Below are 26,765 nucleotides of genomic sequence, written 5' to 3' on the forward strand. Positions count from 1 at the left end.
TAATTTTTTCGTTATTAAATTATTAAAAAAACTGAAAAAAACTTTGAAAATAACTGTCACTAACAATCTCTTAGTTTTAGGTTTCTACAATTCCTATGTACAGCTATAGGTCTCCATGGTTACAGACTACAAACAAACCCTGCGTAGTCGGATTTTACAGTCAGGTGTTATTCCCTTCCTTCTACAGTCAGAGAACTGCAGGTCTTTATTATATATATATATCTATAGAAATATATTTCTGCAAGAATGGTCTTTTCACTAGCCTTTAAACACAAAAAAGTAAACATTCACCTGGGATAGTGCAGAGTCCATCACTATTGATTCGCCTCCAGTCTGTTTCATGTCCATATTCCTTGTATAATTTTCCAAGACTTGCCGCAGGTCATGGAGTTGTCTCTCCTTCTCGTCTGCCTGCTGATTTGCGATATTAACCTGTTCACGCTCTACCTGTAACTGCTCATGGAGGTCGGACAGCTGTTTCTCCAACTCTAAAAGTCTCATAGAGAGCGCAGATAACTTTGAATCTGTTTCCTCCTCCAAGGAAGGTTTAGAAGAAACAAGAGCCTGCATTTTTCTGGCTTCCTGCTCCAGTCTGTCAGTGCCATCATCCTCATGCAATTGTTTCGTGTGCACCTGAATGGCTTTAAGCTGGGCGTCACTCACGAGAGCTGCAGCCACTTTTTCCCTGAGTGTATCCTCCATGGCTTCCATCATTTGACCATGTTGATCGCTTTCAGCTTTAACCTGCTCTTTCAGCATTTCAATCTCTTCTATATACAGCAAAATTTCCAAGTCTCTCTCTTTAATAACATTTTGCACTTCCTGTAACTGGTCCTCCATGGTGTCTATTGTGTTCTGCATGGTCTCCTGTATGGAGGTGAGCAAAACTTGGTTGGCCAAGTGCTGTGCGGTCTGGTCTCTCAGGAGGGCCTCCTCCACATCACCATGGTCATACGTTTCATCTCCGCTAGACTTGCCTGGCAAAGACTCTTGTCTGTCTACACTGTCCTCAGTCGACGGCAATGGTCTTGAGTCTTGCTTTACAACTAGTGAATTGGTCACAGTGCTATCACCATTCATCAGCAGTCTCGATGCCTTCTCCTCATCTCTAACATGCTGTACGTTACTTTCCAACTTCACTTTAGATGATATCTTTAGTTCAGCTTCAGCTAATTTTTGGTTGAGCGTTTCAATCACAACGCGTAGCTGCTCGATCTCCATTTTTTGCTCGCTTAACTGTTTCAATTCCGAATCTTTCTTTTCTATAAGTTTCTGAAATTCTTGCAACTGTGACTCCATGACGAGGGTACTTTTTTGTGTGGTCTCCTCCGTTGATGTCACCATCACTTGCTTTTCCATCCGTAGTTGTTTTTTATCCTTCTCGTGAAGATCAGCTTTAGAGGCTTCTTCAATGTTTCTTTCTGTGTGTTTTTTATGCTCTTTTAGCTTTTCTAGTTCTTCCTTTAAAGCAGTCATTTCCATAATCTTCTCTTCAAGCTCCCCTCGTAAGTCACTTTTATCATCACACTCTTCCTGCAAGTCTCTGTTCTCTGTGATTTTTGGTTTATGGCTGATCTGACTTTCCCAATCCTTCCTTGCAGCACCAGAATTCATCTCTTCTTTTGATAAATCATTGATCACCTTCTTGAGTTGTGCGATCTCTTGTGCTTGCAGGTCTTTCTGATTCTCACATTGCAACAATTCTATATCCTTGAGATTTATGAGGTTTTGAAGTTCTTCTATGTGCAACTCCATATCGTTTGCAGTGGTCTCCTCTATGGAGGCTGACCCTTCCAGACTTGGTGCCTCCCTTTTGTTTAATTTTGGTTTTAGACCCATCACTTGACGTCCTTCAGAATTTCTTGACTCGTCTCCTTTTTCATCTTCAGATTTTTGAAATAGTTTTAGTTTTGACAGTTCCTCTTCCATCAATGCCATCTCCATTCTCGTTGTCTCCAGCTTAGCTTTTAGTTGATAGACCTTAGCATCATCTTCACCAACTTTTTGCAGAGCATCTTCATTTTCTATGACCAGATCTTGGTGGTAAGTCTGACTTAATCCATCTTTTGTTCTGATGTCTCTTATCTTTTTTAGCTCTTCTTTTAACAAAGCTATTTCCACTTTGTTCTTCTCAAATTCTTCCTTTAAGACATTACCACCATCTGAGTTTTTCTCCTCCTCGCTTTCGGAACTTGGATCTCTAAAGTTTCTTTTACTTTCTAAATCCTTTGTGATGACTTGCGAATCAATTAAAATCTTCTTTTCTTTCGAGGAGTCTCCCTGCACATTCTTCAACCGCTCAATCTCCTTCATTTGTTGGTCGAGCAAGTCTTCAAGATTTGTGTACTGCAACAATTCTGCATCTTTCTGATGTATAACACTTTGAAGTTTTTGAATCTGTAACTCCATATTCCTGATTGTAGTGGTGGTCTCCTCTGTGGATCTAAATATATCTGGAGTAGCTTCAGGGGGATCTCTTGCCCCTTGGAACAAAGTTTGTTCTTGATCAGCCACTGTAGGACTTCCTATGCTTGTTTCAGATTCCTCGTTTTCTATAGGCATTTGCAACAATTTGTGCTTTTCCAGCTCTTTTTCCAGCTGGGTCATCTCGATTCTAGTCTTCTCGAGCTCTGCTTTTATTCTAGCCAGCTCATCCTCATCTTGGTCTACCCTCTGCAGAAGAACTTCAGAGTTTTCTATTAAGGTTTCTCTTTGACCTTCCTTGGTCTTCTTCTCTCCATCTGCCACTCTCTGCTGTAAATCTCTGACCACATAATTTAGTTGCTCTATATCCTCAGTTTCAAGCAGGGCTGAAGGGTGATTTCTGAACTTCAGGAGCTGTGCATCTTTCTCCTGGATGCTTGTCTGCAGATCTTGCACCTGAATCTCAAGTCGATGTATTGCATCCTTGGAAGCTTCTTGCACAGATACAAGCAAGGCTTCCACTGCCAAATACTGAGCCGTTTTTGCTCGTAATTCCTCAGTCAATCTCTCGATATAGAGTGGGGCATTTATGTCCTTCCTCATGAGATTTTCTGAAGGTTCTTTGGTTCTTACCATGTCCTTGTTTCTAGGTGCCTCATCTGTATTACTTTCTTCAGTGTTTGGAGATAGAATGAGATTTTCAGGATGAAGCTGATGTGTAAAACTTTCCATTTCTTTATATTCAAGTTCAAGTTGAAGACTTTTGACTTTTTCTTTCAAGTCTTTCATTGCTAGTGTTTGTTCTTCCAGCATTATAATTTGCTCATCCTTCATTTTAATAATGCCCATCAGTTCTTCCAACTTGGACTCCATATTCTGTAGCGTAACCTGCGTCTCCTCCGATAGAGTCTCAGATAATTTATTTAAGGGTATAGTTGAGATCTCGTTCCCCCGTCCATAACTATTAGTGCTCTCATGACTCACTGCCATATTGTTTGTCGATGGTTTGCTTGCACTCACATTCACTTCTTCCATGATAGCAAACGGTGCATCTCCTTGACCAAATAATGGCTGTAACATTTCGTTCCCGGCAGCCGTGTCTTCAAATTGGTGTTTATCAGCAAAGTCCACAGCAACTTTTTGCTCTATACGAGACAACTCCTCTTGTAGTTTTTCTATGACTTCATTGAGCTTTTCTATCTCCTCTTCGTTGCTCTTCTTCAGTTGCTCCTGGTCACTTTTTAGGCATTTAATCTGACTTTTGTAAGCCTTAATTTTTTCATTATTTTCTTCAATCACCTGAAAAGAGTAAAGATAAAAACTAATATACCAATGATTTTGCTTTTATATGCAACACAAAAAAATATAATATAATATATATAATAACCGCTGTAAGCAGGTCTTGCCTACAAGACAGTGAGATGATTAAGCCTATGAGACCTGAAGTGCTTCAGAAAAAAAGTCTCTAAAGGATAACCTTAAAAATAAATCATATAAGTGAACTACAGATAATCTTGCCTGAAATTGCTCTCAGTCTTCAGTACTTTCAGATTTTTCCTGAAACAAACAGTCTTGTATTAAATCTGCGGGGAATACAGGGGTTAAGTTCCTACTGTTTTGTTATTAGAGGAGGGTCTTGGCCGAGAGGTGTTTTTCTACAGCAGACAGGGCAAAGGAGGGGAGACACTTGTTGGAGCTAGTTGTCTTACAACCAGACACAAGAAAATGAGAAGAAGTGGGGTGGAGACAGCAAACAAAGGCGGCGCCTGTTGGAGCTATTTTTCTTACAACCAGACACAAGAAAGTGAGGAATAGAGGGATGAAGGTGGCAGACGGTTGTCTTACTGTCAGATACTAGACAGTGCAGATGAAGGGCTGGTGACAACTGACAGAGAAGGCCTCTGCTGCATCCAGTAGACTTACAGCAGGATAGAGGACAGTGCGGAGCAGAGGGGTGGGTGTGGAGGCGTCTGCTGCAGCCAGTAGACTTACAGCAGGATAGAAGACACTGCGTAGCAGAGGGTTGGGTGTGGAGGCGTCTGCTGCAGCCAGTAGTCTTACAGCAGGATAGAAGACAGTGCGGAGCAGAAGGGGGGGGGGGTGTGGAGTGGAGGCTTCTGCTGCAGCCAGTAGTCTTACAGCAGGATAGAGGTCAGTGCGGACCAGAGGGGTGGTTGTGGAGGCTTCTGCTGCAGCCAGTAGTCTTACAGCAGGATAGAAGACAGTGCGGAGCAGAGGAGTGGGTGTGGAGTGGAGGCTTCTGCTGCAGCCAGTAGACTTACAGCAGGATAGAAGACAGTGCGGAGCAGAAGGGCGGGTGTGGAGTGGAGGCTTCTGCTGCAGCCAGTAGACTTACAGCAGGATAGAAGACAGTGCGGAGCAGAAGGGGGGGTGTGGAGTGGAGGTTTCTGCTGCAGCCAGTAGTCTTACAGCAGGATAGAAGACAGTGCGGAGCAGAAGGGCGGGTGTGGAGTGGAGGCTTCTGCTGAAGCCAGTAGACTTACAGCAGGATAGAAGACAGTGCGGAGCAGAAGGGCGGGTGTGGAGTGAAGGCTTCTGCTGCAGCCAGTAGACTTACAGCAGGATAGAGGACAGTGCGGAGCAGAGGGGTGGGTGTGGAGTGGAGGCTTCTGCTGCAGCCAGTTGTCATAAAGTCAGACACAAGACAGTGAGAAGAAGAGGTGTGTAGACTGCAAAGGCTCCTGCTGAATCCAGTTGACTTACAACCAGATAAAATATATTGAGGAGCAGACAGGTAGAGGTGACAGATAAGGGAAACATCTGCTGCTGCCAGTTGTCTTAACCCCAGACAAAACAGAAGGGAGGCTGGAAAACTGATTTTCTGGTACAGGTGGGAAAGGATGTATGTCTCAGTTTTACATACGTTTCAGTATGAGGCAAAATAGAGTCAAAACAAAAAAATTGAGATTGCGAGATATATTTTATTTTCTATATTGAGTCTCCCTTTAGCATTTGCTCACTACTAGTGTTATCTGCTTGGCCTGGAAAGAAGTGTCAGCTGGGCAGCACTCTCCACAATGATTGACAGACCTGTCATTCATAGATGAGCAAAACTGGAGAGCGGCCTAGCGGACACATCTCTACAAATATTAGATTGCAGATAAGATTGCTTTATATGTGTTTTCTGGGACATAGACATACTGATGGATTGTCCTTAGATAGGCCATCAATCTCAGGTGAATGCGGGTCCCTATGACTGAAATGCAGAGAGCTGGTTTCCTAACAAACAGGCAATCCCTGCATGTGTCGTGCCTGTCGATCAGCCGCGAGACATGCACATGAACATATTTTTCGAGCACGCCGAAGACACTCGATTAGCACCGAGCATGATAACACCTTATCCCAGACTGTTCGCCCATCAATAATTCTTACAAATATCGGAGATAGCATTAGCGGGACAATACGTCACCTTGTTATCTGTTGCAGCCTCCAGTTGTGCCTGTAGTTTTCCTATTTGCTCATTGAGCAGGTCGATTTCTTGGTCTTTTAATAGTAACAGTTCTTCTGATTTTCCAGGTTTGGGAAGAAGATGTTTAGAAGAGAAGGTTTCCGGATGTTCATGTTGTGTGTTTTCAACTTCATCCTAAATATGTAAAGTAGGAATTTAGGCTTCAAACCTATACCTATCACATTAAAGGGTCATTCACACAATTAAAATAGGGATTTTTGTGTACTCACCGTAAAATCCTTTTCTCCGAGCCATTCATTGGGGGACACAGACCATGGGTGTATGCTGCTGCCACCAGGAGGCTGACACGAAGTAATACAAAGGAAAAGTTAGCTCCTCCCCTGCAGTATACACCCTCCTGCTGGCTCCCAGCTAACCAGTTCGGTGCAAAAGCAGTAGGAGATCAATAACGACATATAAGCGTAAAGCATGTCACATTATATATAAGAGTATAACATATCAAAAGATAAAAACAAAGCATAAGCTAATAACAGGGAGGGAGCTGTGTCCCCCAATGAATGGCTCGGAGAAAAGGATTTTACGGTGAGTACACAAAAATCCCTATTTCTCCTTCACCTCATTGGGGGACACAGACCATGGGACGTCCCAAAGCAGTCCCTGGGTGGGGACAACATCACTTCAGGCCGTGTAGCCGCTACTTACAAGTGCGCCACCGCGGCCTGCAAAGTCCACCTGCCCAGACTCACATCTGTGGAAGTGAGTGAATTATAGTGCTTCAAGAATGCATGCGGCCTGGAGGAATTCGCAAGCCTGCGGTCGTGCTTGCCGACGTCAGGTGCCTAGAGCCCTCAGACGGGGAGATAGGCTGACATCTAGCGCGAAAGGACTCCTGGATGGAGAAAAGAATCCACCAGGCTAACGTGGCCAAAAAAAAACGGCTAAACCCTTCCTGCGACCGTCAGGAAGCCTACTTACCATCGAAAAACCCGAGTAAAGTATCCAACCTTTGGAAGGACGTTGTCCTCGATACGTACCCACTCGCTTCTTCCAGATTATGGAGAACCCATTCCGCTTTGTGGACTAGAGCCGAAGGAGATGAGAGGACGATGCCCCTGCAATAGTGGAGATATAATGCCCCTTGGCAACGAGGGAAGGGGATGGCTAGAGGGCAACCTTGCCTTGATGGTAATAAGGAAAAAAGATAAAGAACAGAGCGTCGAGATCTGAAGACTCATCAGGAGGACAAGAACGCAGAGAAAGAAGGGAAGAGACCCTCCCTGATAGAAAAGTCTATCCGGATCAAAAAAGGAGTCCACTGTAAGATGCCCAGGACCATTAAGGTCCCACGGATTTAACGGTACGCGGTAGGGAAGAACTACAGGTTGAGGCCTGCGAGAAAGACCATATTTCCAGCTTGAGACAATAAGCCGGAAAAATACTAGTACCGCAAGCGAGAAAAAACCTGACATGGTCAGTGCGGGTCTCCCGGGATCACTGGGGCCCTACCCGCTTCCGAAAAGATTTCAGACGTAGTGGAAGAGGGGTTATGGAAATTGGTACTATGGAAGAATAGATCATGCACTGCGATGGACTTGGATCGCGAGGCCAAACCATGAACTGGAGTACATTGGCGTTCAGCTTGGACGCCATCCGAACTACCTCTGGAGTACTCCAGTGAAGGCAGGTCCGATGGAAGACTTCCGAGTGAAGTTCCCACTCACTTGAGGAAAAACCCGGACGGCTGAAAATGTCTGCCGCCCAGTCTTCTACTCCAGGGTATGTACTGTTGAGATCACCGAAGATAGATCTCGGCCCATCAGAGAGTGCGAGGTACCTTAGCCATGGCGCTTGACTGTGGGTACTTGCTAGATGGCTAACTTGTGGCACAGCCGAGGCATTATCCAACTGAAGACCCGCCAGAAGGCAGAGGACCTGCTGAAGGAACAGCCGTACTGTTCAGATCTACAGAGAGATGATCGGGAGAAGAAAACTGGCAATGGTATTTCCCAATAGCCATTGGGCCAGGAGAAGGCTCTGGATGAGGAAGGAGCTCAGAGACTACCTTTTGAGAGCCTGATTGACTTGCAGAAAACGAGCGCAGCGAAGGAAACTGCTTCCGTTGATGTCCTTTCCCTCAGAACCCTCCTAGCGAATTGAAAGAACCGAGGGAATGAGAGTTCAAGTGCGCAAGCTCCCTGTAGAAGGGCCACGACCTAGACTCGAGAGAGAATAACCATCCTTCTTGGGCAGGATCATCCTCAAAGAGGATCTGCTGGGCTGAGAATGAGGGAAAAAAACTTGTCTAAGTTTAGCTGCTAGCCCAATAGAGAGGTAACTGCAAGAGATATAGACGACTCAGCGTAGTCCTAGGAGAGCGGCAACAAAGTCGACCAAATAGGGCAGGACGACCATGCTTCTAAGGTGCAAGAAGCACATGACAACCGTCAAGACCCTTGCGACCACTCTGGTGTGGTAGCCAGGCAGAAGGGCCAGGTCGTGAAAATGCTGTTCGCGAATAGAGAGGCGAAGAGATTATAGTAGAGAGGGGAAATAGGAATATGAGGGTAAGAATCCCGAATGTCGATGGATGCCAGAACACAACCACGTTTTTCTGTTGAAGTAATGGCTGAGCGGAGGAACTCCATCCGAAAAAAGAAAGGGCCCTGTCAAAGGTTGTTAGAAGTTTGGGGTCCAGGAATGGAGATACTTTTCATTCCCTCCATTTTGGAATCAAGATCCCTTAGATCTAGACTGTCCTGGCCAATGCTTCCACTGCTGGTTGAGTCTGAAGAAGAGATACGATCCCTTGCTAGTCTCCCGCTCAGAAGATTTGATAGGCCAGCTATACTGCGGAACGAAGTATTTAAGGTCTGGGACCCGGAGACTTTCATTCCCTCCCTTTGGTCAAGCAACCCATGTGGCGGCTAAGGAAGGGTAGAGAGCTGAACCCGAAACCACAAGACGGAACGAACTAGATTTGCTATCCGACCATCTGTGGAATCTTAAATGATGATACACCGGCCAGGATACTGGTAGGAATACCGCAAGAAATTCTGCCCGGCGAGTCTGCCAAGAGGCAGAATGCGGGACTGTAACCAGCAGGTCTCTGCCATCATCGTGCAGAGAAGAAAATAAGGAAAAACCTCGATCCACCATCTTCTTGACAGGGACGTGGAGAGGAATCGTCCACTTTCTTGCATCTGATACAAAGGGGGGAAAAACCTCCTTGTTGGGACGCCACAAATGTGTGCCTCAGTACATCCCCAGAATTGAGGTTTCCGAGTGGACCGGGCAGGTTGTGGCGATAGACCTGGATGCAGAAGAAGATACATGGAGGCGACACTCCGTGTGCTCGTCTGTTGAAGGTGTGGGGGGAAATCGGAGCCCTTTAAGGGACCCGTCGCCCATAAAATTCCGACCAGGTATGGTATCCTACTTAGAGGTCTTCCAGTGCATCACCCGTCAAATGTTGATGGAGATTTTCTAGAACCTGTACGTTTTTCTAGAATACTTGCGGCCCCTGCTAGCCGACGGCTCCCATTGTAGGAGAGGGAGCATCTGAGTGCTCCATAGCTCAGTTAGGGTGACCAGCTTAGGATAGATGATGTGCCCTTAAGACCAGTAAATACTGGTCATGCGCCTTTAAGACTAGGGGTTACTGGTCATGAGCCTTTAAGACCAAGGAATACTGGTATTGTGCCTTTAGTAAGATGACATACTGTTCATGTGCCTTTAAAAGCAGGGCATGCTGGACAAGTGCCTTCAAGAACCAGGGCCTACTTGAGCCCTAAGAGCCAGGACTTACTAGTCATGTACCTTTAAATCCAGGAGATAATGGTCATGTGTCCTTAAAACCAGGGTATGCTGGTCATTTGCGTTTAAGACCAGGGCGTACTGGTCCTGAGCCTTTAAGTCCAGGGCATACTGGTCGTGTACCTTTAAGACCAGGGCATACTGGTCATGTGCCTTTAAAAGCCAGGGCATACTGGACATGTGCCTTTAAGACCAGGGCATACTGGTCATGTGCCTTGAAAACCAGGACGTACTAGGCATGTGCCTTTTAGACAAGGGCATACTGGTTATAGCGTTTAAGACCAGGGGATACACGAGCCTTTAACCCCTTCATGACCGGGGGATTTTTCGTTTTTCCGTGTTCGTTTTTCGCTCCCCTCCTTCCCAGAGCCATAACTTTTTTATTTTTCCGTCAATTTGGCCATGTGAGGGCTTATTTTTTGCGGGACGAGTTGTACTTTTGAACGACATCATTGGTTTTAGCATGTCGTGTACTAGAAAACGGGAAAAAAATTCCAAGTGCGGTGAAATTGCAAAAAAAGTGCAATCCCACATTGGTTTTTTGTTTGGCTTTTTTGCTAGGTTCACTAAATGCTAAAAATGACCTGCCATTATGATTCTCCAGGTCATTACGAGTTCATAGACACCAAACATGACTAGGTTATTTTTTATCTAAGTGGTGAAAAAAAATTCCAAACTTTGCTAAAAAAAAAAAAAAAAAAAAAAAAAAAAAAATTGCGCCATTTTCCGATACTCGTAGCGTCTCCATTTTTCATCATCTGGGGTCGGTTGAGGGCTTATTTTTTGCGTGCCGAGATGACGTTTTTAATGATAGCATTTCGGTGCAGATACGTTCTTTTGATCGCCCGTTATTGCATTTTAATGCAATGTCGCGGCGACCAAAAAAACGTAATTCTGGCGTTTCGAGTTTTTTTCCCGCTACGCTGTTTAGCGATCAGGTTAATACTTTTTTTTATTTGATAGATCGGGCGATTCTGAGCGCGGCGATACCAAATATGCGTAGATTTGATATTTTTTTTATTGATTTATTTTGATTGGGGCAAAAGGGGGGTGATTTAAACTTTTGTTTTTTTTATTTTTTTTCACATTTTTTTAAACTTTTTTTTTTTAACTTTTGCCATGCTTCAATAGCCTCCATGAGAGGCTAGAAGCAGGCACAACCCGATCGGCTCTGCTACATAGCAGCGATCTGCTGATCGCTGCTATGTAGCAGAATTGCACGTGTGCTGTGAGCGCCGACCACAGGGTGGTGCTCACAGCGACGGGCAATCAGTAACCATAGAGGTCTCAAGGACCTCTATGGTTACCATTCACAAGCATCGCCGACTCCCGATCATGTGACGGGGGTCGGCGATGACGTCATTTCCGGCCGCCTGGCCGGAAGCGGTAGTTAAATGCCGCTGTCTGCGTTTAGTAACATACATAGTAACATAGTTAGTAAGGCCGAAAAAAGACATTTGTCCATCCAGTTCAGCCTATATTCCATCATAATAAATCCCCAGATCTACGTCCTTCTACAGAACCTAATAATTGTATATAGTAACATAGTTAGTAAGGCTGAAAAAAGACATTTGTCCATCCAGTTTGACAGCGGCATTTAACTAGTTAATAGGTGCGGGCAGATCGCGATTCTGTCCGCTCCTATTACGGGCACATGTCAGCTGTTCAAAACAGCTGACATGTCCCGGCTTTGGTGCGGGCTCACCGCGGAGCCCTGCATCAAAGCAGGGGAGCCGGCATCGGACGGTATAGTACGTCCGATGCCGGTAAGGGGTTAAGACCAGGGCATACTGGTCATGTGCCTTGAAAAACCAGGACGTACTAGTCATGTGCCTTTAAGACCAGGGCATACTGGTTATAGCGTTTAAGACCAGGGGATACTGGTCACGTGCCTTTAAGACCAGGGCATACTGGTCATGTGCCTTGAAAAACCAGGACGTACTAGTCATGTGCCTTTAAGACCAGGGCATACTGGTTATAGCGTTTAAGACCAGGGGATACTGGTCACGTGCCTTTAAGACCAGGGCATACTGGTCATGTGCCTTTAAGACCAGGAAATACTGGTCACGTGGCTTTAAGACAAGGGCATACTGGTCATGTGCCTTTAAGACCAGGGTATACTGGACACGTGTCTTTAAGACCAGGCGAAAATGGTCACGTGTCTATAAGACCAGGGTATGCTGGTCACGTGCCTTTAAGGCCAGGAATACTGGTCATGAGAGGAATGTTGGACAAGTGCCTTTAAGACCAGCAAAGCTGGTAATGTGCCTTTAAGAACAAGAATACTGGTCATGCTCCTTTAAGACCAGGGATGCTGGTCATGTGCCTTTAAGACGAGGGCATACTTGCCATGTGCCTTTAAGACCAGTGCCTACTGGCCCTGTGCCTTTAAGACCAGGGCATACTGGCCTGATTAAGTACTAAGGAAAAGGAGACCGGCTTCTGGCAGAGCAGAGAATGCTGGGGATGTGACCCTTTTAAAACTAAGGGACCCTTAAGACCAGGGAATGCTGGTCCTGGGTTTAATAAAAAGGCATGGAAAGCTGGGGATGCACCTATGGGCCCAGCGACTACCGGGCAGAGTATCAAATACCAGGGAATGAGACATGAGACCGGCGGTTAAAAATTAACTTACGTTGCTGGGAACTCACAGCTCTCTGTTTGCAAGCCTGCACACCTTACCACTGTACTATACATTCTGTAGTGTGCAGGAGCACCAGAGATTGCAGCCTTAAGTATATAAAAACAGGGAAAGCTAGTCCCTTAATGCTGCCGGGATGTGTGCCGGGGGGGAGATATTGGGGCGATTCACCTTACTCAGATTCTGAGTCCCCCGTCTGGAATAGCGCTGACTTCAGCGCTGAAACACCGCCGGCCGCAGCCCCCTCCAGAAGAAATAGTGACCGCAATGGAGGAGGAAGAAGATGGCCGCCGAGATCTCATCAGGAACAAGAAGCGCCTGAATAGGGGGGCGGAGCCGCTAGAAGGGAGCAAGCGGTGGGCGGGGCTTCCCGGGACGCGGCCTAAACAGGGCCGAAGCCGGGGACTAAATTTATGGCTTCGGCCGGCGCGCACCCACAGACTGAGGGGAAAAGTGCCGCGAAGCTCTGTGGGGACCCTGTCGCTATGGAGCCCTCCTCTGACCGCCGGAAAAACCCAAATCTCACGGAGCACTTACCCCAATATGGAGGGGGACCATGGCAGATGCTGCAGGTAGGAGCTGAGCCCGGGTAGATAGGACGGTGCAGGGTTGGGGAGCCTCCATCCACCATCCCTGCAGAAGAGGGGTGGAGAGGAACCGTCTGCCTCCTTCCATCATCCGCTTTTTCAGTGGTGATGCAGTGGGGGCTGCTCGGACGCCACGTTGGAAGGTGCCTCTGTACAGCCGAGGGTAAAACCTGGTGGACAGGGCTGAATGTCCGGCAATAGGCCTGGCTGCAGAAGAGGATACTGAAGGTGAAACTCCAGTGCTCGTCTGATAAGGGAGGGGGGAGATCGGTGCCCTTGAAGGGGCCCGTCGCCCCTAAAATCAGCTCAGGCAGTGGCTTCCCACGTCGCAGGAGAGGATACGGAGAGGTAAAACTCCCGTGCTCGCCTGTTGATGGTTCGAGGAGATCGGAACATGAAAGAATCCGTCGCCCCATTCGACCGTAGTAAAAAGTAAAAAACGGTAAAAAAGAGTTCTTTGGGTCTGAATAGCAGACCCGTCCGTGTGCCTCCTACGGACACTAAGCAAGAACTGGTTAGCTGGGGGCCAGCAGGAGGGTGTATACTGCAGGGGAGGAGCTGACTTTTTCTTTGTATTACTTAGTGTCAGCCTCCTGGTGGCAGCAGCAGCATACACCCATGGTCTGTGTCCCCCAATGAGGCGAAGGAGAAAGTTGCAATTGGTGGGGATCCATCTGCTGGGACCTTCACTGCTTCTGATACAGACCTCAGAAATGACCCATAAGTAGCCACCTCTCCAATCATACTATATGGGAATGCCGGACACAGCAGAGTATAGCACTCAGCTTTTTCCAGCAGTCCCATAGACAATAAATTGTCTGGCGATGACCATGCTTGACCTCCCCTCCATTAATAGGGGCTCTAACAGCGGTCCGTTCTCGAGATCACTGAGGTTCCCAGTGATTAGACCTTCACCATCTGAGAATTATCATTTATGCTGTAATTTTAATGATGGGAATATCCCTTTAATAATGACTTTTACTTTCAAAATAATAAGAAAACCTGTACACAACGCAGGATCGTCTCACCTTTAGCACTTTATTCTCCTGCTCCAGTTCCTGCAGACGGGTGTCAGCCTCCTTCCTCTGGATCTCCAGCTGCATGTGCAGCTGCTGAACCTCTTCATTCTTATTCTCCAGCTCTTCCCTGAACTGTTCAAGCTGCTCCACCAGGTTTGTGATCTGCCGGACAAAAATGAGGGAATGTAAAGCTGTGATTACAGACAGTTAGGCCGACAGATCTTCAGGCACCGCCGAAAAATCCTTATACCTGTGATTATCTAACATGTATGGCTGAATACTGGTGGAGGTGGCAGCCCCCTAATGTGCAAGGTGGCGTAAGTAGGACATGTCTGCTTCAAGTACACAAATATTCCCCAACAATTATTTTTGGCCTCATTCACATGAATGGGAATGAGCTGTAATACCCAATACAACCAGCAGACCTGAGTGGAGCCGTTTTGTAAATGTCAGATAACCTCTAAGACAATTAAAAAGTGACATCCAAGATTAGAAACATTTGTCTTCTTTCTTACTGTCAATGGGTTATGTCTTTTATTGCATCTTAGCTACTTTTAATTTAATAGACCTTAATTTGTAGCACCAAACACAGCCTAAAATCCAGGTGATTCTGGGGACGGGGAAACTGGGAAACATGTAACGCATTAATTTCACTCAAAGCAATCACGTCACCTCCTTCTCCTTTCTGTCTGTCGCGTCTCGCTCCACCTGCAGTTGTGCTTCCAGAGGCATTTCTCCCTTTAGTCCGATCACCACGGAAGGTCTTCTTTCCACCTTGGAAATAATTTCGGAAATATGCTTTATGTAAGGTTCAGAAGGTAATAAGGGGGTGCACGCTTCATCACAGACACTACCTGCCACTTCTGGCTATACAGCTACTTTAATATATTATTCTATTGGAGATACATGCTAAGGAAAAAAGTATTGGGACAAGTTTTTTTTTATTCATTCCCATTGCCCCTGGTGTATAATATCCGGCCCCTCACCACCCCCCGCCATATAAAATCTGGCCTCTCGCCCCCTGGAGAACAACATCTGGCCGCTCTTCCCCCCAATATATAACATTCGGCCGCATTGCGCCTCCCCTCCCCTGTGAATAACATTTGGCTCCATTGCCCCCGGTGTATAATATCCAACTCTCATGCCCTTTGTATATAACATCCCGCCACTAGCCTCCGGTGTATAACACCCAGACCATTCATGACATTTCTTCCTCCTGAATCTTCTTCCCCCATCACCCGTGAGTGATATTATTGAGAGTGGGAAGGAACCGCAGCAACTCAGCCACAAAGTGGAGACCCCGTAATGTTACAGAGCGGGGGGCTGAGTACTGAGGAGCAGAGGGCAGAGCAGTCACTACTGAATCCATAACTGCAGTCCAGACCTCCCCTCTGGTGTTAACATTAGCACAAGCACTGCGCGCCTGCTGAGAGCTTCATGGCCGAGCAGCTGCATGCAGCCGTACATCACCAAGCACAATGCTGAGCGTCGGATGGAGTGGTGCAAAGCCGCCACCCCTGGACTCTGGAGGAGACGTGTTCTGTGCAGTGATAGATCACACTTCTGCCGTCTGATGGAGGAGTCTGGGTTTGGTGATTCCAGGAGGACGTTCCCCCCTGACTGCATTGTGCCCCTGTACAGATGGTGGAGGAGGATAATGCCATGGGGATATTATCAGGGGGCGGCCTTGGACCCTCAGCTCCAGTGAAGGGAACCCGACAGCTTCAGCACAAGACAGTGCGGACAGTTGTAGCTTCCAGCTTTCTGAGAATTGTGAGCCCGGCCTCTCAACATCAGAGTCGGACCTCACAAATGCTCTTCTGGATGAAGGGGAAAAAATTCCCACAGATGCCTCCAAAACCTTGTAGAAAGTGTTCCCAGAAGCTGTCGCTGTTCCAGTACTTTTGCCCATGTAGTGTATATTGTCCATGGTGCTTGTGAGATGCAATCAGGATGTGGCGGGCTGCATGCTGTGGGCAGTATTACGGTATATAAAGTTATCCAAGAAGTAGAGTTTCTCCTTGCGGAGATCGACATGCTAAGCATGCAGAGATGAGGAGACAAAGCCGCAATGCTCCTCTGGGAAATATGCTAATTATGCAAGAGAGAGCCAGAACTCTAGTGCCACCTATTGGAAGGTAGCAATCCTACAAGTCAATGTTGACCCTTTAACGAGCCTTGTCACATGACTCAGGATAATAGCCAAACCAGAATCTCTGTCTGCAAATTGAGATTCTGGTTTGGCTATTATACTAAGTCATGTGACAAGGCTCGTTAAAGGGTCAACATTGACTTGTAGGATTGCTACCTTCCAATAGGTGGCACTAGAGTTCTAGCTCTCTTCCTCTCTGAAGAGACGATTGGTATATTAAGTCTTACCTTCTGTAAGCCATCGGTGCTGATTATCAGAGCCTGCTCCAGCTCCCGAATCCGGCACTCCAGCTTCTCAATCTCATCGTTCCTCTCTTGGACGTCTCGCTGCAGCTGCTCTTTGCACAGCAGAAGTTCGCTGCACCTGTCAGTTTTTTCTTTAAGGTTGCTTTCCAGTTTTTCAACCTATAAATGACCCATATGAAGGAAAAATGTATACAAAAATGTAATATAATAAAGCGCACTTTTATTGCATTTCATTAATGTTTTTTTTTTGTGTATACAGTTCCTTACGCAGCAGGTATATTGTGAAGCAAAACAGAGCTGCAGATCCTTCACTGTCAGACTCAGTGGGGGGCCCCAGATATCGGACCCCCACTGATCACAAAGTGATAGCATATCCTAGCAGTATGTTATCACTTTATAAGTTTGGGACACCCCTTTTAAAAGAAATCTCAACAGAAAATTAACTAATAGAGAAAAAGGAAAACTCTGCTCCTCCCCTCTCTTCTTCTGTCCATGCACAGGGACCTCTGCACAGGTCACTGAACATGCTCACGAATCACCACACTTTCCCTTAGAAGACATAAGGCTATATTCAGCTGCTCACAGTTCAGAATAAGATGGCTGCTCCCATAATCAAGTATAGAAAAAAGAAATAATTTAAAAAAAAGGTATCATGGAAAGCAAAAGCAAATAAGAAAAAAAAAATGTTTCAGAATACATCTGTCAATTGACAAAATAAGGGGAGTCATTCCGGGTTGTCGGGATTTAGAATAAAAAAGAAAAAAAAAGTCTTTTTTTCCCAGAAACGCCTGTTTAGTGACAGCATTTTGCAATATACTTTGGAACGTGTATACAATTAAAAATAGTCTTTCACCTTACAAGAATGCATAGTTCTTCTACACTGGCTTAAAGGGGTATTCCCATCGCCAAGATCCTCTCCCAATATGTAGTAGGTGTAATAATAATATTACTAGCAAATACCTCCAATCAGAAATGTAACATAGTTCTTCTGATTCCCTATGTTGCTTACCCAATGTAGGGCACTTGGATATCTCATGGTTATGACAACTAACAGCTAACTAACTTTCACTATATGAGTAGTCGGAACCAGGGATAGCTAACCTACTTCAATGGTCTATATGGGGTAAGCGACAGAGAATCAGAAGAACTATACTACATTTGCTAATATTATTATTACATCTACTACATATTGGGATAGGACCTTGGAGATTGGAATATTTCGCTAAACATTTGGACCATATTTTAGAGCACCATTCTCTGAAAGTGCCATATTTTGCAGTAAATTGTCTACGGGCCAAGTCCGGTGTTGCAGGCTATACCTGGTTAAGCCAATGCTTCAAATCCATACACAGCACATGGATGTTAGATACATTTTCTAAATCCTGGACAAACCCTTTAAATAAAGCATCCAATTACTGACAATATAGTGGCGTGCTGCAGGCAATTAACACGTAACAATGTGACTTATGTGCCGGAAGTGTCAAGTCATTGGAAATTGTCATAATTGCATAGTATTCTTTAGGCTTTTTATAGCCATAAGAGCTGCAGTGAGCAACAACTAGTCAGAGTTCTCCAGGATGAATATATACATAATTGCCTAAATTAGAATGCACCCATCATTGTATGTCCTAAGTAGTTTGGACCTTAAAGAGTTACTCCCATGTCCATAAAATTGGATTGTCGGATAGAGCCTTTAAATACGAACATTTTTGCAGTTTACTGCTTGTTAACATTTTCCATCATTCTTGAGATATTAACACTTGTTTGTTTACAGCTTGTTGCCTTGGAGACCGACCACCTTTCCTAAACAGCAGAAGATGCTAGCGCTTTTCTATTCGGCTTGTAAGGATTGCTTTGAAGCTGGCTTGGATCGCTAGAGCGCACTGTGATCTCTTAATCCCGGCCAGCTTTAGCGCAGTGCTTAAAAGACAGCAGCGGTGGTCGGTCTCCTAGGCAACAAGCTGTAAACAAAAGAAAAGTGTTAATATCTCAAGAACAGCTGCAAATTTTAAAAAGCAGCAAATTTCAAAAGTGCTTTATCTGACAATAGCAATCAATGAAGAACGGAAGCAGAAATCTATTTCCTTCTCCGATAGATTGCCGCTATTCCACTGATCAGAGGACAGATTCGATATTTATTTTTTTTTGCGCAGTTTTGTCACAAAACCTTAAGGATTTCCTAGCACCGGCAAGGTGAATAAGATCCCTGAAGTCTCATGCACACGCGTCTTATTTTTTTCCTTGCAGAGTTAAATCTGCAGCATGTCAATTCTTTAAGCTTCACACCAGGATTTGCAGCAGTTTTCTGCAGGTGTGCACACAGCCTTAGTTTTAGCTACATTTCCCAGTGCAATGTCGGCGGGGCACACGACCTCCTACCTGGGTGCTCTGATTGTCAGTGACGGGTTGGTGTCTTTGTGGCATTTTCAGCTGCTCCTCTAGTTTCTGGATTTCTTGCTGAAATACATCTCTCTCGTGTTCCCGATCGACCGCTTGTTCCTGCATCACATAAAAAAAGAACACAAAATGAGCGGAGGAGCATTAATAGGGAAAAAAATACACATATAAAAGAGTATAAAGTCTCATGGCGCACAGATAATACAGCTATAAATTGACATGATGTGCCCTCACTTAATGATCGCTGGGTGTTTGACCTATGGGACACCCCTAAGTGTGATGAGGCTACAGCACTGAATTCCCTTTTTTCCTGTATGGCGCCACTGTGACTACCTGGCTGTAAAGGGAACTGCAGCCGGCCTCATTTACGTTGCCAGAGACGTCTCTGCGCAGAGGAAAATACAGTGACGGGGGTGCAACGCTGCAGAGGTCCCGGGGCAGAGCTGACAGAGGAGTGTAGCTTCTAATATTATACTCAGAAATATGATTCGTGTCTGTCTCCACCGCTATCGTCCAATTCTGTATACGTTTCCCATATATTCCCCCTATGTATCCTCCTCTCCTGGCTCTTAGGTACACATAACAACCAATCACAGAGCAGCTTCCATTTTACCAGAGCTGTTTAAAAAATGAAATCTGTGCTGTGATTGGTTGCTATGGGCTACAGAGACCGTTTCTGTTTCTATGTGGTTGTATATATGGGCATGAGGCGCCCATTTTTCCATTATATTAAATACGGACAGAAATGTTAATGCTTTTAATGAGAAAAAACCCCATCGCTGTGTTAGTGGCTGGTTCTCCTGCGCTTGTCTGTCAAGCAGTCGGAGAGAAAGATCGGGTTTCCTCTTTGAAAGGAGCGGGCGCACCGTGTCCGTGTCCACCCTGGGCAGGAAGGACGGTACAATCACACATACGCTGCTTCACTGTGCAGTAAGAGGAGGAAACCCCTTACAGAACTTGAAGTCTTGAGCACGAACAGATTGGCTGCAGCGTTGTCGACATGATGTCAACGCTGCAGCCTAACAACAGAGATCGGGGCAGCGGTGCAGACCAGGGGAGGAGGAGTAACACATAATTTATTTATTTATTTGGTACTATTAATGGAGCTTATAGTTAAAAAAAATAAATCTGAAAGGAACTGGTCAGTCCCATAGACTGAAGCTAGGAAGAACAAGGGCTCAGGGGCACTTTCTACTAATTGTCGGGGATCTGAGCAGCTCAACCCTCGCCCTGTGAATAGGCGATTAGTGTGGTTTGTGGAAAAATTCCTTTAAACTAGTCTAACACTGTGAAGACCCCCATCACAGACACCACTTCCATTGGAGAAAGGCTCAAATAATCTTCACATGCAACCTCCAACGCGTTTCGCTTCCTCACTATTGTTTTACTGCGAGATCTGTCCACTTCTAAAATGGTTTAGGATGATTGATCCACACAAAATCATATATATAGATATCCATCTCTATATATATATATATATATATATATATATATATATATATATATATATGTGTGTGTGTGTGTGTGTGTGTGTGTGTGTGTGTGTGTGTGTGTGTGTGTGTGTGTGTGTGTGTGTGTATGTATATATATATATATATATATATATATATATATATATATATGATTTTGTTACGATCAATCATCCTAAAACATCTTGGAAGTGGACAGATCTCGCAGTAAAACAATAGTGAGGAAGCGAAACGCGTTGGTGGTTGCATGTGGAGAATGTATCCATCCATCCATCTATCCATCCATCCATCCATCCATCCATCTATCCGTCCAGCTATCCATCTATCCGTCCAGCTATCCATCTATCTATCTTCTTTTATCCCGGTATTCATATCTCAGACTGAAATATATATATCTCTCAGACCGGGAGATCAATGGTGAATTCGGGAATAATCTAGGTCTGCGAGGAAGTCTTGTAGTCCATAAGTCGTTTACTTACGTCTAGGAAGCGACGTGTCTTCTCCAGCTGTTTTTCCAGAGCAAGGTTCTTGTGGCGGAGATCTTCCAGGTCAGCGTTCTTCTCCTGCTCCAAATCTGTATACCGGTTCACCTGTTCCTCCAGCTCCACCTCCAGAACCTTGACGTGTTTGTGGAGGTCTCCAGAGTCCTTCTCAGCCTGACGCTGAACCTCGATCTTCTCCATCAGCAGCTTCTCCGTCTCTTCCAGCAGCTCTGTTCAGGGAGGCGACACACAATCCCATCAATCCCTATTTAAAGGTGACGTCCTCCAATCGGTAGAATCTCAGTAACCCCAATGCTCATGGGCAGGAAAAACATTGGATGGAGCTGAAGTGTTGGGAGGATTTTGATTTTTTGAGCAAGTGACACCTGAATCTGTATGAACTGGGGCGTGTGTCTCGGTATATATATGTGGCAAGCGTAATAGAGAACTGGTATTTGGGTAATAAAAAAAAAATGTGACAAATTATATATAAAGAGGTTTTACCCAATATAAAAATATATAATTTGCAGCACTCACAAACCTGCGGCACATATGGCAGGAGTTATATAATTAAATCTAAAGGCAGATGAACCATGGTCATGGCATTCACTTTATTGCCGACCTGGCCTACTTATGTTCTCTGTAGCCGTATTCGAGCAGGTTACCCTAATAACTACTCCCTTTGGGCCCTCAAAAGACAATATCGGACTTAAAGGGGTAGTCCAGGGATTGTCCAAAATTGATAAAACATGGCTTTCTTTCCGAAATAACCCCACCTTTCACCATGTGTTGTATTTGGGACTTTCACCGAGCCCTAAAATTAAGGGAGCACAGCACTGGATTCTGCAGTCCCACTTGAACGGAGCCATGCTGCGGTTCCCCTGCACAGCACTGGATTCTGCAGTCCCACTTGAACTGAGCCATGCTGCGGTTCCCCTGCACAGCACTGGATTCTGCAGTCCCACTTGAACGGAGCCATGCTGCGGTTCCCCTGCACAGCACTGGGCTGACTGCGCAGTCCGATGGATGTCTCCGGAGCGTGCCCGGCACCACCTTTCTGGCTGCGATCGTCACCCCCCACCTTTGATTGAAGTAGATGCTGGCTCCATACAATCTGTGGGAGATGTCGGGGGGCGGCAGAGGTGGTGCTGAGCGCAATCAGGTGACACCGATCTGACCGATCCTTGCACCGGGACCATGTTTCACAACTGTAGGGATGGGCATTAAGGTGCTGGCTACAGTATATAAAGGGAAACCTGTCGACAGCTTCCCTTTAAAGATTAAATATCAAAAATATTCGTAGATGTCACAAAACATTTCCAGTTTTTTTAATTTATGCATTTTATTTTTAATTACTTTTGATTGTGTAAAAATTTTTCCTAAACACTCTCAAAGCTCCAATGTTTTTCCGCTTCATGATGAAAGCCGGGACGTGAGCGTCCAGTGCACCGGGTGCAGTTAGGCATACAGTATATATATATATCAATACTTTTTCACGCTTTGGAGTTTGGAACAAACTGCAAAACTTTCACCGGGTGCTGTTATATCAGGGAGAGAGAAACCATCACAAGGAGGATTTAGACGTATGGAAAGAAAAATCACCGAAAAACAAAAAAAAATGGAATTTTGGTAAAAAAAATCACCGTTTCCGGCGACCCCCTGCCTATTACCATCATCTTACGTGAGCGATCATCTGTGATGCAATACAACATATAGTACCAAAATGAGGAGATTGATCAATCGAATCTGGAAGTGGAGGTAGTGGGGGGAGTTGGATAGATTTCCGAATCAAGGAAAAAAGGGGGTGAAGAGTCACTAGGGGAGCTGTGATTGGATGATGGATAAGATGATGGTTAGGATGCGTGTTAATGAGAGGTAGAGAGTTTAACCCCTTGCTCAGGGGTTTGGAGCACCACAAGAGGAGTGGTTAAGGCACAGGAGCCGGCAATTTAGCAAGCGAGGATTAGTGCAAGGTATGAAGGAGCCCAAAAAGCCAGAGGATTAGTTCAGTCCCAAATCGTAGCCATTACAACACCCGATTAGAGGTTGGCCATGCGGGGGGTACAAACACACCTTCTTTGGGAGCTGCAACGACTGCAGCTTCTACTAAGCCTGGGAGAATAGAGAACAAAACAAATGCAGTGTAATTCACATGCCGCGTACAGTTCTTCTGTCAATGCTGGAGAGAAGAGAGAGCAGCAAAGGGAAGAACGGGGGTGAGTGAATAGTAACAGGAGAATGTGGGGCGCGTATTACATGTAAAGGAGACGTTACACCCAATGCACAGGCCCCGAGAAAACTTCTGCCGACCGATGACATCATCATCATCATGACATCACGGCAGCAGCAAGGAGAGCCGACGGATGACATCATCACGATCACTACATCACGGCAGCAGCAAGCAGAGCCGACGGATGACATCATCACGATCATGACATCACGGCAGCAGCAAGCAGAGCCGACGGATGACATCATCACGATCACTACATCACGGCAGCAGCAAGCAGAGCCGACGGATGACATCATGATCATGACATCACGGCAGCAGCCAGCAGAGCCGATGGATGACATCATCATGATCATGACATCACGGCAGCAGCAAGCAGAGCTGACGGATGACATCATCACGATCACTACATCACGGCAGCCGCAAGCAGAGCCGACGGATGACATCATCATGATCATGACATCACGGCAGCAGCAAGCAGAGCCGACGGATGACATCATCATGATCATGACATCACGGCAGCAGCACGCAGAGCCGACGGATGACATCATCATGATCATGACATCACGGCAGCAGCAAGCAGAGCCGACGGATGACATCATCATGATCATGACATCACGGCAGCCGCAAGCAGAGCCGACGGATGACATCATCATGATCATGACATCACGGCAGCAGCAAGCAGAGCCGACGGATGACATCATCACGATCACTACATCACGGCAGCAGCAAGCAGAGCTGACGGATGACATCATCACGATCACGACATCACGGCAGCAGCAAGCAGAGCCGACGGATGACATCATCATGATCATGACATCACAGCAGCAGAAAGTAGAGATGATGGATGACATCATCATCGTGACAAAATAGGCTGCTGCGTGTAACGCTTGTTTGCTTTACCGGGACCTGTCACATTGAGGGCTTACCTGATGAGAAAGGAGAGCGATGGGGCTCTGGACTCAACACAGAACATGTTATACTTCGAGGTGGGGGAAAAAAACTTTTGTTAAAATGGAAAAAAAAAACAAAGGAACAGAAAAGACTAATGCTTCCGAATATAATCCGTGCTCCTGACATGTCTATATATATATAACAAAAAAAAGAAAACTCCTATAATTTTTCCTATATTGTGCTGTTCCACTATTATTCCTCCAGTAAAACTAGGAATAAATTGTCAACTGGGCGTTACCATTTCACTTTTTGACGTGTCTGACAACGTCCAATCAGCGCTGCGCGAGTAGGTACACCCACTAATATTTCCAATTCTTCACATATTTCAAGAGCAATAGAGGAGCAGCACAATGCAGACTTGAAGAAAAAAAAAAAAATTCTGCCGAGTTGTTATTTCTTTAGCAGCAAGTAATTACTAAAACAGACATGTCAGGAGAGCGGATTTAATAGAAAAAGTACCTGAAAAGGAAAAAAATTGGTTTAAATTATAAAACAGGATCAGTGACCACTAAAATAGAATCTGTCAGCGGGTTTGTTGCCATGTAATCTGACAGCAGCATGATGTAGGGGCGGAGACCCTGATTATAGCGATGCGTCACTCACAGGGCTGCTTGGTGCAGTTTTCATAAAATCCCAGTTTTCTCGCTTGCAGATCTAGCAGAGCTCTGAATGCTGAGCCCTGTATAACCCCACCCACACCTCTGATTGGCTGATTCCTGCGTACACTGGCAGAAAGCTGCCAATCAGTGATGGGGGCGGGATTATAAAGAGCACGAGGATTACACGGCAGGAGACAATTAGTCCTCTAGTGAATTGTACTATACACTGATTTTACTGAAACTACAACAAGCAGCCCAGTAAGTGACAAAACACAGGAGTCAGCCTCTCAGCCCCAATATTATTCTGCTCTCACATTACATAGCAAAAAAACTGGTGACAGATCCCCTTTAAAGGTGATGTCCGGGGCCTAGATAATCTGAAAACAACAAAATCTGCCCTATTCACCTGCTGTCAGCCCCAAAAATCCAGTCTGCACCAGCACTGAAAGTGATGACATTACAGTTTACCTGTCCCAGGACCACTGCTGCCTGTGATTGGCTGCAGCGGTCAGGTGTCTTGAACAATGCACCAGAGAGACATCTGCATGCATTTTTAAAGTCACCTGACCGCTGCAGCCAATCACAGTCCGCTGCGGTCCTGGAACAGGTGAATGGATGAACGGTGCCGTCACTTCTGATGCAGTGCAGGACATGGGGCGGCCTATGCAGGATCCATAAGTGTGCCAGCAGGGGAACTGGGCAGATTTTGTTATTTTTGGAACGTAGAAACGCCCGGTCAACATTGTATTTAACACAAACAACCCCCTTAAGGGGTCATCCATATGGAACTGCATACAGAAAATCCACCGAGTATTCCAATACCAACATTATGGATAAAACTTTACAAAAACTCACAAACACACAGGGAAGGAGAATTGTGGATTTTCTGTGGCAAGAAGTCCACTCCCCATGTGGACTTAGTTTACGAATTAGAAAAATCCCCCAAAAGTCCATTTTGGATAACAGAGAAACTTTCTTCTCCGGACCCAGAAATTCAGTAGTAAAATATGAACAAGGATTAAAATGTACAAGGTGCGATTGTTAGCACCACTAGAGGGAGCTGAGGAGCGTGCTGCATACTGGGGTATATTATACTCAATATTCATCTACAGGAGGCAGCACGGAATATAATGGGAACCGGTTAAGAATTTCCTAAATATTTCCTACCTCGGTTTTAAATAACAATAAGAATGACACCTGTTTGAAAGTAATCCCATGTGCCAGAAATGAGAAAGGTACGTGTAAATTAGCCTAGAAGTGCATGGGGGCGGGGCGTCAACATGCACTGAGTGCAGACACGCCCCCAATGCACTTCCCGGCTAATCTGCATGAGGCTACAAAGCTCAGTATCTCGCCGCTGGCACATCAGATACCCACGAGACACACTTTTATGGTTGCACTAGGACCAATACTCTAGCTTGATCACTAAAATCATCCTTCTTTAAGAGAAGAAATACACAGAATTACACGTTGTCCTGCTGCACTGCAGTGATGGGTAAAGCGAGTCTTTGGAGCAATTATTCAGGCCTGAGCGACTCTGGTGCTCTGGGTGCAGGGACAATGTGCAGTAATGTGATCCGACCCCAGGCTTATGTGACCGGCACAGTACAGCTTTGGGGCAGGGGTACCTACGTTGCTCAGCGGGCGCTGCATCGGCTCTCAGGGCCAGCTTCTGGCGGCACAGCAGCTCCTTCTCCTCTTGTATCAGCTGCCGCTCCTGCTCCAGCTCCTGCAACCTGTTACCTGTACTCTGCAGCTCCTGTTCAAGATGCCGGATCAGGTCGCTCTTTTCCTGCATTTGCTTTTCAAGAAAGACTCTTTCATCTGTGTAGCCATCGAGGAGGCCTGGAAATGGCAATGGGGGACAGAACGGTGAGTGGGATCTCAAGAGCAAGAAAGAGTGTGCAGCAAATATATAATGTCTGTTTATATCAAGAAAATCCAGAAAATTGAAAATTACACACAATAGCGGATTTACTGTAGTTTAGACTTTAGTTACATTAATTCACATTTTAGAAAGTTTCCTGAACATCAGGTGTGACATTACTGATCCTGAGTTACATCCTGTACTATACCCCAGAGCTGCACTCACTATTCTGCTGGTGCAGTCACTGTGTACATACATTACTGATCCTGAGTTACCTCCTGTATTATACCCCAGAGCTGCACTCACTATTCTGCTGGTGCAGTCACTGTGTACATACATTACTGATCCTGAGTTACCTCCTGTATTATACCCCAGAGCTGCACTCACTATTCTGCTGGTGCAGTCACTGTGTACATACATTACATTACTGATCCTAAGTGACATCCTGTATTATACCCC

At 45.6% G+C, this 26,765-nt stretch overlaps 1 protein-coding gene across 4 annotated transcripts in view; it reads right to left on the reverse strand.

Moving 5' to 3' along the window:
• Nucleotides 1-26,765, reverse strand: part of AKAP9 (A-kinase anchoring protein 9) — a 269,468-nt gene that overhangs the window by 40,087 nt on the left and 202,616 nt on the right. For 2 of the 4 annotated variants that reach the window (XM_069729427.1, XM_069729424.1), the window contains 9 exons: nt 26,072-26,284; nt 22,733-22,771; nt 20,657-20,889; nt 18,691-18,810; nt 16,294-16,470; nt 14,587-14,688; nt 13,924-14,076; nt 5,855-6,028; nt 292-3,723 (listed from right to left, as the gene is read on the reverse strand). In XM_069729427.1, the coding sequence (XP_069585528.1) occupies nt 292-3,723; nt 5,855-6,028; nt 13,924-14,076; nt 14,587-14,688; nt 16,294-16,470; nt 18,691-18,810; nt 20,657-20,889; nt 22,733-22,771; nt 26,072-26,284 (4,643 nt within the window). The remainder of the gene's footprint in view (nt 1-291; nt 3,724-5,854; nt 6,029-13,923; nt 14,077-14,586; nt 14,689-16,293; nt 16,471-18,690; nt 18,811-20,656; nt 20,890-22,732; nt 22,772-26,071; nt 26,285-26,765) is intronic. The other 2 variants (XM_069729428.1, XM_069729425.1) reach the window with 1 other exon arrangement.

This window comes from Ranitomeya imitator, chromosome 6 (genome assembly GCF_032444005.1).
Source record: "Ranitomeya imitator isolate aRanImi1 chromosome 6, aRanImi1.pri, whole genome shotgun sequence".
NCBI lineage: Eukaryota > Metazoa > Chordata > Amphibia > Anura > Dendrobatidae > Ranitomeya > Ranitomeya imitator.